Consider the following 12,628-nt stretch of genomic DNA (forward strand, 5'->3'; position numbering starts at 1 on the left):
GTGACTGCATCAAAAGATTGCTCTATTAGACGATATCAATAGGCCAATGTTGACTTTTGAGAGGGGTTCTTTGGCAAATTTATGAAATACAATTGAAAAATTAGATCACATAAACCAACCCCCTTTCCTCTACTCCAGAATATGTGCATGGCCTAGCCACTCACATTCCTAGATTATTCTTCTCCTACTAAATAGTCACGGCTTCCAAGGTTGATGTTTACTTATGATACTTCAAGTACAAATGATCGACCGTGGACGAGAGACTGGGAGAGTCGAAAAGCATTTGTCCTGGCACGTGGCAAGCATCACCAATGTGACGATCGAATACGCGATTTCCAAATGGCACTTGCATCTCCGCGGGGCCGCTTTCGGAATAAACTTTATGCTAAGCTTTAGCAAGGTTTTTCAAGGCGGAGAAAGAGGGGTTATGGAGCGGTCGGGGGCAAATGGTGACTTGAGGATCCTATAATGGACCCACTTGCTGACAACTTGTGAATAGGAGCACGCAGCCCCAAGATTGGCCCCTTACTGGTAAGACGCAATTGGACCCCTTGCTACCTTGGACATAACATACACATAAACTGTATGGACAACAATGCATCCCACTGGACATCAGCGCAAGCCCCGGATAGCAGAGCACCCTACTGTACACAGAAAAAGTGGACAGGACGATCCCAATGATTATCTCGAGTCCCACCAGTCTCACTTGTCATCAGAGGGTAAAATTACGCTCAGTCCTTGGCAGTTAAATTCAAGGACGTCAAAGGGCTCCAAACACAGGACGTAAAGTACAAAGTACGCGTCCGAGTGATGTGAAAGGGGCCGGAAATAAAGCATTCGTAGATTCAAGGGATATTCCAAAAATATTATCATAATGAACACGCTTAGCCTAAGCATAAACATAAAAAGAAAAACTAATAATCACAATAACCGAAAGCCCGACCAGTTATTGGGGTGGTATTTCGTACAATATGCCAATGGCAGCCGAGGCAAAAGCGGAGAGCTGTTTCAGGTACAGCGTCCAAGAAAAGAAAATATTATCAATAAATGGCAATGGAAATGTGCCGAATGGGATCAATTTACAGCATGGCGATGGCACCAGCGACGGCGGCCAGGGAGGCCACCAGAGACGCGGTTAGCGACACCGGCGTTGGTGGTGGGCACGGCGGACTGGGAGGCCGAGGAGCTGGCGGCGCTGGAGCTGGCGCTGGTGGAGGAGGCAGTGCTGGAGCTGGAGCTGTCGGTGGTGCTAGCGGAGGTGCTGGCAGCCGAGCTGGAGGACTCCGACGAGGTGCTGGAGGTCTTGCTGGTGGTGGAGGTAGAGACGGAGACGATCGAGCCCTCGACAGTGAAGCGGGGCAGGAAGTTGTAGTCGTTGTCGTTGTCGTCGGAGATAATCTCGATGGTGTAGTCGGGCTGGGCGGCCAGCTTGGAGGGCACATCCCAGGTGTAGCTGCCGTCGTTGGGGATGTTGGAGGCGATGACACTACCGGAGTTGGCGGTTGTCACAACTCCCCACTGCAGGCGCAGAGTGACTGTGCCGCTGGTGGAGGGAGTCCAGGTCAGAGTGGTGGGCTCGCCGACCTTGAAGGTGTAGCCATTGGTGGGAATGTTGAAGGAGTTGTCCGTGCTGGAAGCAGAGGCAATGGCGGCCAGGGCGACGACGACGAAGGAAGTGAAGAAACGCATGGTGATGGGTTGCTATGTAAGGACGGAAAGGTCTATGTGCAGATAAAAGAGTAAAAGAGTGAAAAAGGGGAAATCAGAGCCTTAAAGGAAGGGAAGGCGAAGTTTAAGAGGCAAATGGAAGACAGAGCCGAAAATGAGGCGCAAGCGGAGGCTAGCGTTATAAGAGCGAGTCCATGGTTTGTTAGCAGGAGACTTAAGGGACTTCCGAAACCCAAAAGAGGCAAGAAAACCAATAGCGTCAAATGCAAGGTACTGCGATCGGTTGTCACCCCAACTCTCTCGTGGCGGAGATCCACGAGCTTGCAGGTCTGTGGCCATTAACGGCTTTGGCTTCCTCGCTTGGCAGGGAATCTCCTCTGCTAACTGGTGCACCAACGGACTCCCTCTCCACTGCCGGCCTCGCTCGTGGCTTATCGGCCTAGCTAGCTGTAGCTGTGGGTGTGACTCCCGGGATATCGACACAAACATAGTCGCCCATATCCAAATATGCGCAAGATGTCCCAACAGCTGGATTCCAAGCGTAGAAATCATCTAGTGAAATTCTGGCTGTAGAAGCTACAGCATAACAGGTATCTCCCGGTTGAACGAGATGAAACTTATCGCAGTCACTTACCATCCCACTCTCAATTGGAGAAGGAAGTGGAGATGCCACCTGAGGTAGTGCTGGTGGTAGTGATCGTATAACCGAGAATATCAACACATACGTAGTCACCCACATCCAGATATGAACAGCTGCTTCCCACTGCCGGGTTCCATGAGTAAAAGTCAGCAAGGCACTGGCACAGCCATCCTCAGACTCAAATATTTATGCAACACCATTCTATTTAGCGCCGACCGGTCTATCACTGAAAAATCGGCCGATCTTTTCCCCAGAGCTAATCGATCATAAAGATGACTCTTGAAGCACGTCGGCCGGAGAGCGGGAGAGGGAAGTGACACCTTGTCAGATTCTCAAGAAACTTCCCGTTCCTCATGTTTGGCTTGTTTGCATCCCTATGGATTTTTTTTCATACAGTCGAATTCATACAACGATAATACGTAGGGCCATGTATTCTTCAGTGTAAGCCACCCCTCGTGTGATCTCCACCAAGGCCTCTAAACTACAGAATGAACTTGAGGAGCTCAGCCACATTAGAAGGTTGGCCACACTTAGGTCCCAAGTGGAAGGTCGTTAAACTACAGTCAAGAAAACCTTTGTCCGACTTTGAGGCAATTACGGTCCAAACAAAGTATTGTCGGAGAACGGATAGGCGGCCCTCGCTATTCTGACCACCAAAATGATTGCCAGATTCCTGAAGAGCGTTAGTCTAGGTATGAGTGGTTTACATGGTCCTATCACAGCAAGACAGCCGCGGGAGCCTATTTTCTGCTAAGCCTTAATAACCTCGCAAGCCTAGTGCTGTGTCTGTTCCACACTACCTCGTTTTGGTGGAAATTCGCCCTGTGGCGTTGCTGTTCTATGGCATTTCGAACCCCGGCCGCGTAACCTCGTCTAGGCTGAGGTCAAAACAATGGAGAATCAATTTGTCACCTGATTCATCTAGTAGGATCGCTGCGATAAGCTCCGATCAAGCCCTCAACAAGTTCACTATGATTTTAATTTTAAGCAGCCTTAACGCGCCTTCAGCCAGGAAGACACCCTGACCGTGCTTCCATCTCCTCCCGCCATCGATCTCAACGTCGCTCCACTATTGGTTAGCTGTTTCTGACAGTATGGCGACGATCAGGATCGCAGATGCCGCGTACGCGGGATATGAGCCGGGACAGCCACTGTCCTGCGATGATGGATCATCTATGGGCCCGGCTTTCTCCAAGTCGCAATCGATGGCCCGATCTTATCAAGAGGAAATCCACGAGAGCATCTACAATATCCGTTCTCGCTCCAGGATAACGGAGCGGATCAATAGCAGGATCTCGGCTGCGGAGCAGCCAGACGACGACCCAGGTTTGCGAAACCCGAGCGACTTCAAGCAGAGACAGGTAGGCAATGCGACCATGAAGGGCCATTGAGGGCGAACGTCACTCACCATTAACAGGTATTCAAAGGCAAGATGCTGTTATGGCTGGCATATCAATCCGTGGGCGTGATTTATGGCGATATTGGCACCAGTCCACTCTACGTCTTCTCGTCCACCTTTTCGTCCCGTCCCTCTCGACAAGACCTGATAGGCGCACTCTCCATCATTATTTGGAGCCTGTTCATGATGGTGACTGTCAAGTATGTGCTGGTGATCCTTCATGCCGATAACGACGGCGAAGGTGGCACTTTCAGCACCTATTCCCTTCTCAGCCGCTATGCAAGTGCTCTTCGCTATCTCTCCCTCGCAAAAGCTGACTGACTCACAGATGAATATCACCCACCGTGATCCGAGGGAGGCCTCGTTGGTCCAGATGAAACGGTGCTTGTCTGGTGACCTGGAGAGCGCGGGTCAGAAGGTGCGCCAATGCTTGGAGTCCAGTCGGTTCGCGCGAGGCCTACTGAAAGTGATCGGAGTGCTGGCCGTCACTATGGTGCTGGCTGATGGCCTGCTCACTCCAGCCCAGTCCGTTCTTGGAGCCGTTCAAGGCATTGAGGTTGTGCAGCCGAGCATATCCAAGGGCACATTGATCGGCGTTACTGATGCCATTCTTATCGTGCTGTTTTTTATTCAGCCGTTGGGGATCACGAAATTATCATTCGCGTTTTCACCGATCGTGATTATCTGGCTCGGGTTCAATGCGGCGACCGGTATATACAACCTCGTCAAGTATGACGCCGGGGTTTTCCAGGCTTTTAATCCTGGCCTCGCGTTCGAATTCTTGGTCCGTAACAAAGAACACGGATGGAGGATGCTCGGTGGTACTTTGCTCGCCTTCACGGGTGTGGAAGCCCTCTTTGCGGACCTAGGCGCCTTCAGCCGAAGAGCAATCCAGGTCAGCTGGCTGTGCTATACGTTTCCGTGCCTTTTGTTAGCATACATCGGCCAGGCAGCGTACATCAGCGTCCACCCAGAAGCATATTCGAATCCCTTTTTCAACTCGGTCCCACCTGGAACCATCTATCCAGCCTTGATCATCGCCATTTTAGCTGCTATTGTTGCATCGCAGGCTATCATTACCGCCACCTTCCAGGTAAGAGAGTTGTAACCTTTTATTTGCGGAAAGTCCGACTCTGATAATGCTGGCAGCTTCTTGCGCAAGTGATGAAACTCTCCTATTTCCCTCAGATCAAAGTTATCCATACTTCCCAGATATTCCACGGGCAGCTCTTCATTCCCGTCGCGAATTGGCTGCTGATGATTGGAACTATCTTAATCGCATCGATCTATAACAACGTAAGTCGTGGTATCTTCCTTTCTCTGTTCCGTTCTTTCACAGAAACTTATTCTATATCCCGTAGACAACATCCTTGGGTAATGCGTACGGTGTATGTGTCATGTTCGTGACCTTTTTCGACACCTGCATGGTGTCTCTGGCTGCAATGTTCGTCTGGCGGATCAGCCCATACCTTGTCTTCCTCCCGTGGCTCACCGTGGCCTGCCTGGATGGTACTTATCTCTCGTCGGCACTGACCAAGGTGCCTCAAGGTGCCTGGTTCACGATCTCGCTCGCTGCAATCCTTGCCATGCTGTTTCTTTTGTGGCGATACGGCAAAGAACAGCAGTGGTTCGCCGAAGCTGAGGACCGCTTCCCCACATCACATTTCATCGTATCCAGCCCAGATGGCCAAATGTCCCTGTCCAAGCGATACGACGACCTTCCAGTTAGCGTCAACCGCGGCCTTGGGATCTTCTTCGACAAAGCGGGCGAAACGACTCCGATCGTGTTCAGCCAGTTTGTGCTTAAGCTCAACTCTTTGCCCGAGGTGATTGTGTTCTTTCATCTCCGCCCCCTCGAGCAACCTTCAGTCGCGGCTGAGAATCGATTTACCGTGTCGCGTTTGGCCATTCCAAATTGTTACCGGCTGGTTGTTCGATACGGATATAATGACGAGATCATCACACCCGACTTGGCGAGCGTGATCGTCGACCAGGTCCGGAAATATCTAATGCCGAGTAGCCCCAGCGTACCCTTAGGCGAAGAGGGCGAGGAAAAGGATTCTGTGGCCCCTGACAGCTCGATGGCGGAGGTCAGCAGAGACGCCCACGCCTTCGTCGGTTCTGAAATCGCTCATCTGGAAGAGGCACATTCACACAAAGTGCTCTATATTGTGGGGAAGGAGCAGATGAAAATCAAGCCCGACACAACGCTCGTCCGAAAATCCTTGCTACACGTCTTTTTGTGGATCCGGGATAACACGAGGAACAAAATGGCTAACCTCCGACTGCCAACAGATAAGCTGATTGAGGTAGGATTTCTGAAAGAGATATGAGTGTGGCGATAAGTGATCTAGTAGCTTTAGGGCGATCAGGGATTGGGAAATTCATGTACCTCAGGCGAGGTTGTGAGCTCAAAGTCAATCATGTTAAATAAACAGTAAATACCGTCGTTCTTTATTGATGGAGATGGTGTTCAACTTAGAGGCTGCCTGCTATGGAGGATTTCGGACTTTATCTCATTGATTCATTCACACTATGTGGTTGTTGTTGACGATTTCCGTGCCAATTGAAGCTAATAAATGAGGTGATGGTTGGACTGATGTGTAATCTCGATTGGTGGCCTTTAATGGAGATTATCTCTGTCGCTTGAAGGCCCCGCTGACCACGACATTGCACTTTCTGGGTGGCTACGCCGCTGGCGAGAGTGCCCGAACTTTCCCGTAGCAAAGGCTGTTACGAAACAGGGACCACAAAGAGAACCCGTGAAACTCTCCGTTAAAACCTTGCATCGCGTCCAGTGACGCCATACATGTCAAGCTTCTCAAGCTGCGTGTGTCTTGATGAGATACTATAGAGCTCCCTTCACGACCGCTCTCATGGGATGGCACTGATTTGTTTGGAACTAGTTCAGCCCAGTATCCCAGGTAGTGCGCGGAAGTTCTCGTTTGTTCCCCGACTATGCCATTTAAATGCAAGGGAATCGGTCGGGTGTCCGGATTTGTTGCGAGGCTAGAAAGTCATCACAAGACTTCCCCCATTTCAGCAATGCTATACGGAGTACACAAGTTGTAAGTTACCTAGGATTTATTATAAAAGCAAGCCCGAATAAGTGCACACTTAGCTGGAAGTACGCATGTGTGTGTCCTTTTTTCCAACAAAAATTCGCCCCAGTTCCCATCGGTCTCAAGGGCCTCACTACAGCACAAGATGTCCGGCGCTTACTCTCAAGCACGAATGCAGCACCAGATCTTCTCCAAACCACGCAAGCCTCTGAAATCTCCAGATCGCCTGGTCGCCTTGCGCCAAGACTACATCACTAACTCGAAAACAACCCTCGTCCTCCGTCCCCAAGGCGACGCCCAATCTGCGGTTGCGTACAAGGTAAAAGACCAAGACGGGCAGACGGTCTTCACCGCTAGTGGATGGAAATACAATCATGGTTCCTGTCGGGAGGTCCGCGATGCCACTGGGTTGCCTCTCTTTGAGCTCCACCGAAAGATCTCCCTCAAAATTACATGGTACATCACTCTGCCGGGAGATGACCGCGGAGTGACATTGGCCACTTGCACTCCACGATTTGCACCCGCCTTTGGAAACTTTAACATCACCCTGAGAAATGCGGCTGCCCGTGACACAAAGTCGTTAGCTGGGAAGGAGCTCACCCTAGCGATAGAGCGGCATGGGCGCGTTCTGCAGAGCTTCGACGTGGTTGATGGTGATCGAAGGGTTGCTGAAGTGTGCGAAAGCGTACGCCACAACGACAGATTGGCGTTGACAGCTGGTGCACGGAGGGGTTATCGGCCTGCCCTGGATATCGTCGTCGCTCCTGGTGTCGATATAGCTTTGGTAAGTTTTTATATAAGATTCGCCAAGATTCGCTACAAGCGCTGACTTTGACCTTCCCAGATTGTGGTCATTGCCATCATCGCCTCCGATAGCGTCTTTGGTTCCGAATCCGGCTGAGGTCAACTTATATTGTGGCTATGATATATGTTCTAGCTCCCTTCTTGACAAGCTGTTGTTCCTGTTTAGATAAAGTATTTCCAACTAGGCACACTTGCATCCATCTATAGTACGCTTATTTATACCTCTGCTTCGGTCTGCTGTTTATGCTCCCAGCGTAACTGCTCAATATCATTTTCTTCAAACATGAAATTCCAGATTGTTTCGTAACACGTCAGTCGGTGTTTGTGTTCCCCCGGCAAATTCGTCTTCGAACTCTTGCTCCCAACATGCTGCAGTACACTAGGAGTCAATGCCCGACGTATCTCTTTGTTCTCATCAAAGTAGCTTTCGGTAAGCATGTCGACGTACCTAATTCTCTTAGACTCGTACCAGGATACCAAATCTCCGATGCGGACCTGTGGAAAGACCAACCCCTGAGAGCAGCAGCCGAACTCGGGCATCGCGTGCACTCCGGCAGGCATTGGGAGCATTGCGATCCGCCCAGCAGCAAAGAAGAGGATAATCAGGAGAGGAGTAATGACGAATGCGAGGAGGGCAATTATTTTGTTTGGAAGGTATGCAGTCGTAGCCGGGCGACAGTGGCAGATAGCCGTTGCTATGGCCACCACTCCCAGTGTGCCAAGGAGAGAAGACGAGAGGTAGGTGGGCCATGCTTCCGAGTTGCATCCAAGGAATTGTTCGGTGTAGAAGAGTCGAAGGTATAACCCTTCTAAAAGATTGCTTCATTAGTCCATCATTTCTCCACAGTGCAATTTCTATCGTCATGAGTAGGAAATGGTGCCATGCTTACACTTGTCTACACCCTCTTCGATGGTCTGTTGTTCAGCAACAGACAGAGCGTTTTTAGTCCGGTGATACCAGCCATCAAGAGCAATAATATCATTCTCAAGCATCACGGTGTATGAGGTATCAACGGATTCGCACGCTCCGAGGAGGTAGGTATAGTCTAACAGGCCCTTTTCGCGGGCAAAGGTCTTCGCGTCCGGGGTTTCCAATTTGCGGATGTGCTCTATATCCACCAGATCGGGGTCGTAGAGAAGACCCTTGTCGGCGAGGGCATGAAGCCACGGCTCCACGTACGCCGGATGCTCTGCTGGATTCGAGTGTTCGATCAGGAAGATCAGGTACAAATCTCCTCTCTCTGCCGCCGTAGGGCCCTCTAGCACTACTCGTGAGTTGCAGAGTGCCAACGTGCGAATGTGGTTTTTGCCTGGGTTGAGCATACAATCAATTCGTTTGAATTTTGCCTGGGTTAAAATCAAGACGGGAATCGCCTTTGTGGGCAACTTACATCGGCCCTAAGATCTAGTGCAATATACCAACACAACGGGAAGATTATCTGAAACGGCCGGTGCCGCATCTTCCATGTCTGACAGAAGGTGGGGATATTGAAATTGAAAGGGGAGGGAGCTCTTCCAGGGCACATAGAAATTCGTTCTGGATAGCCTCTGTCAGACTGGGGTTAGACCTAAACGGGGACACAACCACGGAGTGGATTTGACTGAGATTCTTTTGTCACACTCAGGGTGGAATCATTATTGTTCAGTGATGTGGAGCAGTGCCGATATGACAAGGGGCAAAGAGGAAATAGGCAGAAGATGAAAAATACGCACAATGACTTTAACGGGAAAAAATGAACAGATACTTATCCACGACTTGCTAGCCCTTGTACCACGTTGCCCCAAGTGTGTGGTTCGGTGGCTGGTTAATTAGGCAGCACATTGTTTATTAAATTATTCCGGTGATTTATTTTCTTTCCTTTCCGGGCCGACCACACCATATAGACCTTTCGGGTAATGTTGATGCAGTTTCCTAGCCAGCCAGCTCACCTGGATTTATCTACATGGTTTGGACGTCGCACAACAGGACGACTCTGGACAAACGAAAGGCGTTGTACAGCGACGTCGTTATTATCGGAGCAGGCTTGTCGGAAATCGACATGGCATGTCAGCTCCAGCGGCAGTTACGTGTTAGTGACTGTGATTTAAGACCACGCTCGAGAATTGGGTGGAGCGTGGTTAGCCAATAATGGTGATGTTCCTTGATTTCGTCTGCATATTACATAATAACAAGCAGCAGATCCAGGATGCAGTGTTGATATACCTGGCGCTTTATATTCGCTGTCATGGTTCCCGAATCCAGCCTTCACCAGCCTATTCCCTTCCCAGCGGGAAGTTTTATCCAACGTGTCGCTTGCGCTAACCACGTCACTGAACATGTGAGACCTCAGACTGAATGGAAAGGTGCCCGGCGGGTAAAGCTTCGAGTAGATGGCATGTATATTTCTGCGAATTGAAGACAGGAGAAGAATTCCTTCACGAAGCCAAAGTGTTGATCTCTGCTGTCGGGGGTCATACAAATCCCAATTTCCCCGTTCTACCTGGCTTGGAGCGGTTTGAGGGTCCAGTCGTGCACACTGCCCAATGGGAGAAGGAGTACGACCTCCGAGGCCTCAACGTGGCCGTAGTGGTAATGATGTTTGTTCAGGCCCTATGAGTCGTCTAGCAGACCATTGAATTAACAGTCCTGCAGGCTCCGGCTCACAGCTAGTTCCTGCTGTGATCAACCAAGTTAACAGCCTGACGCAATTGATCCGGGCAAATGTTCCATTCCAGCGCGCTTGCGTGATTGATTCCGGCACTGTTACGTGGGAATAGACCCCACAACATTACGTGCCGATGCCCATGGGCAATTACCGATTCGGAAACGCATGGCGCTTTTGTTTCTCCCACATTCCACTTATCTTGCTTCTTATCCGTTGGGTGATCTGAGCCGATTGCGCAAGTCGGCTCGAAGAGTGTGATGGCTCAGGCGGGGAATTCCCGGTTGATTTCATCATGATTGGTACTTGGACAGCTGCATCCATATACTGTCTTAACCACAGATCGTAAATTTTGGACAGGATTCGAGTTCACGCAGTGGAAGGCCGACACTGTGATTGGCAGGCAAAGGTAATTTGAAACAGCACTGGGACGATCAAGGCGGCATCGGTGCTTACAAGTCCGTGGCAATGAACGAGTTCCCAAGTATGTTCTCTATTTACTGGGCCCAAATTCTGGCAGGGGACACACATCTGTTCTTTTGCGATCGAGTGGCGAGTATTGTTCCCCGATAATATTGTGGTGAACTGTGTTGACACTCTTTACAGCTCGGTCAACCTTATTAGGATTGCACGTCCTATACTTCAACGACAGGCATCAATTGCCGAGGTGAGCAAAAGGGCTGAGGTCGAGTGGTGTGACACGATACAGACTGCTCTCAGCACAACGGTGCTGACGCGCACCTGTTCAATGTACGTTATCCACGGAGCATTGCATCGGGTCTTGGATAAGCTGACCATGTCCGATATAGCAATGTACCGACCCGAAAAGTGGATGGAACTTCTTTTCGTACCCTTTCAGTTCATTGTGTGTCTGGATTGGCACGAGGTTTCCTACAATGAAGCATTGGAAGTATCGCTAGCCACCCACGGCCACACGGAACCAGAGGCTTCGGGGCATATATTCAGCAGCTATGTGGTGGAGGGCACCTCTCTTGTTTTCTTGGTCTTTCGTACTTCATGTTTTTGTCGGATCATTTTGGACCATCTCAGACCCACCACTGGTGAAACCCTCAATATGCTTTCCGCCAAGTTGAATAAGAGTTCAGACGAGGTGTGAAGCTATCTAGTAGTCGGGTGCACCATTCTGTGCTGAAAGTGTATTTCGCTTCTGAGGCTTAGGTGAGCGCAGGCGAGCGCAGGCCTTTCTGGAATAGATCATTGAGTGCAGTATCGTAAGAGGTCCTATCTGATCATGTTACTGTAGAATTGACGAGGTTGATATGGATGCAGTAGCGAAGAAGCCACAAGTGCCACTATCAGTCGTGCTCGCTCAGGACGATACGCGGCTTTGATCCCATCAAGCCCCTATAACAGAGTTGAAAGTGAGCTCACCTTGACCATGGATCGCGCTTCAGAGGTTATTCCCCCTTCTTTGCCTTCGTGGTTCACGCTTTCTGGCTACTGTTACGAAGATAATTCTGATACGGCCCAGGCAAAGTGCGATGTAGTTGATTTGTGCTACTTGATCGCCTGTGTGCGCGCAAATGGGCATCTCAAGCGGTTTCATCAATTTGCACCACTTCCACTGTTGAGCTCGGCAGGTGCGGAGGCACGGCTGCCGGTGGGGACTCCCCCTTTCTCCTCGCACTTCTCGCACTTTGGTGCCTGCCCAGCCTCCTCCGCCTCCACCCCCTTCATCACCAAGTCAAACATCAAATCAAATGACTCTGCATCTCCAAGCCCATGTTTGATTCCCTGCTCTCTGAATAGGTAGTCCATCATTGATCCCATTCGCCGATTAACCTCATACAGGAGCTCGGTTAAACGGACGATTTCCTCTAGCTCGCTCCTAGATTGGCTGAGCGATTCCCGTATGGCGACTAGCTCTTGTTCAGATCGCGCTTGGCGGCGCTCTGCCTGGAGAGTGCGTGTATTGAGTGCACCAATAATCCGAAGAACTTCCTGGATACCGGTCAGCGGCACCGCGGTCAAAAACGGGTACACTTACTGAGGCATCCATGTCTGCGGGCGGGAAGTGGGCGAAGAGGGAATACGGTATCATTAAATGTCTTGGATATGCGCACAGAGGACCGGGGCCTTGAAACGAACTGAGATTTAGGATCCAATGGCTATACTTATAAGTTGTACACTGCATCACTTCAATACTAACTATCCATTTCTTGCCTGTCTTCTACAAAGACTTGAGGGGAACACTAGCTCACGCGCGGTATGAAGTGTTCATGATGGCTTTTAATGAGGATACCTGAGCGAGCCTCAGAAAGAACCTGGTGCTATGTTATTTTGTTAGATGTGTTCAACTTAGTGGCCATCAGTCACAGTACAACAGCTCGCAATGCGTTGGTTACAAATTCATGCGATTGGGGGTTCTTTAGCCGGCGAGTAGCACTTTCTA

The 12,628-nt window shown here is 50.2% G+C and overlaps 6 protein-coding genes across 6 annotated transcripts; 3 read left to right on the forward strand and 3 right to left on the reverse strand.

The window, feature by feature from the left end:
- Positions 1–1,074: 1,074 nt before the first annotated feature.
- N7446_012339 (GPI anchored serine-threonine rich family protein) lies at positions 1,075–1,689 on the reverse strand (the record flags this gene model as incomplete). The annotated part of the gene is made up of 1 exon (XM_058521081.1): positions 1,075–1,689. The coding sequence occupies one exon, from the start codon at positions 1,687–1,689 to the stop codon at positions 1,075–1,077; it is 615 nt and encodes a 204-aa protein (XP_058366447.1).
- Positions 1,690–3,402: 1,713 nt separating this feature from the next.
- On the forward strand, positions 3,403–4,028 carry N7446_012340 (uncharacterized protein; the record flags this gene model as incomplete). Its single annotated transcript, XM_058521082.1, has 2 exons — positions 3,403–3,669; positions 3,726–4,028. The coding sequence occupies 2 exons, from the start codon at positions 3,403–3,405 to the stop codon at positions 4,026–4,028; spliced, it is 570 nt and encodes a 189-aa protein (XP_058366448.1).
- Positions 4,029–4,035: 7 nt separating this feature from the next.
- Positions 4,036–6,040, forward strand: N7446_012341 (uncharacterized protein; the record flags this gene model as incomplete). The annotated part of the gene is made up of 3 exons (XM_058521083.1): positions 4,036–4,800; positions 4,857–5,003; positions 5,069–6,040. The coding sequence occupies 3 exons, from the start codon at positions 4,036–4,038 to the stop codon at positions 6,038–6,040; spliced, it is 1,884 nt and encodes a 627-aa protein (XP_058366449.1).
- An 874-nt stretch (positions 6,041–6,914) lies between these two features.
- Positions 6,915–7,670, forward strand: N7446_012342 (uncharacterized protein; the record flags this gene model as incomplete). The annotated part of the gene is made up of 2 exons (XM_058521084.1): positions 6,915–7,553; positions 7,614–7,670. The coding sequence occupies 2 exons, from the start codon at positions 6,915–6,917 to the stop codon at positions 7,668–7,670; spliced, it is 696 nt and encodes a 231-aa protein (XP_058366450.1).
- A 119-nt stretch (positions 7,671–7,789) lies between these two features.
- N7446_012343 (uncharacterized protein) lies at positions 7,790–8,896 on the reverse strand (the record flags this gene model as incomplete). Its single annotated transcript, XM_058521085.1, has 2 exons — positions 7,790–8,379; positions 8,464–8,896. 2 exons carry the CDS (start codon positions 8,894–8,896, stop codon positions 7,790–7,792), a joined length of 1,023 nt encoding a protein of 340 aa, XP_058366451.1.
- Positions 8,897–11,781: 2,885 nt separating this feature from the next.
- On the reverse strand, positions 11,782–12,235 carry N7446_012344 (uncharacterized protein; the record flags this gene model as incomplete). The annotated part of the gene is made up of 2 exons (XM_058521086.1): positions 11,782–12,177; positions 12,224–12,235. The coding sequence occupies 2 exons, from the start codon at positions 12,233–12,235 to the stop codon at positions 11,782–11,784; spliced, it is 408 nt and encodes a 135-aa protein (XP_058366452.1).
- Between the last annotated feature and the right edge of the window lie 393 nt (positions 12,236–12,628).

The sequence above is a fragment of the Penicillium canescens genome (genome assembly GCF_028828765.1).
Source record: "Penicillium canescens strain IBT 15451 chromosome Unknown utg000010l_segment0_segment0, whole genome shotgun sequence".
Taxonomy (NCBI): domain Eukaryota; kingdom Fungi; phylum Ascomycota; class Eurotiomycetes; order Eurotiales; family Aspergillaceae; genus Penicillium; species Penicillium canescens.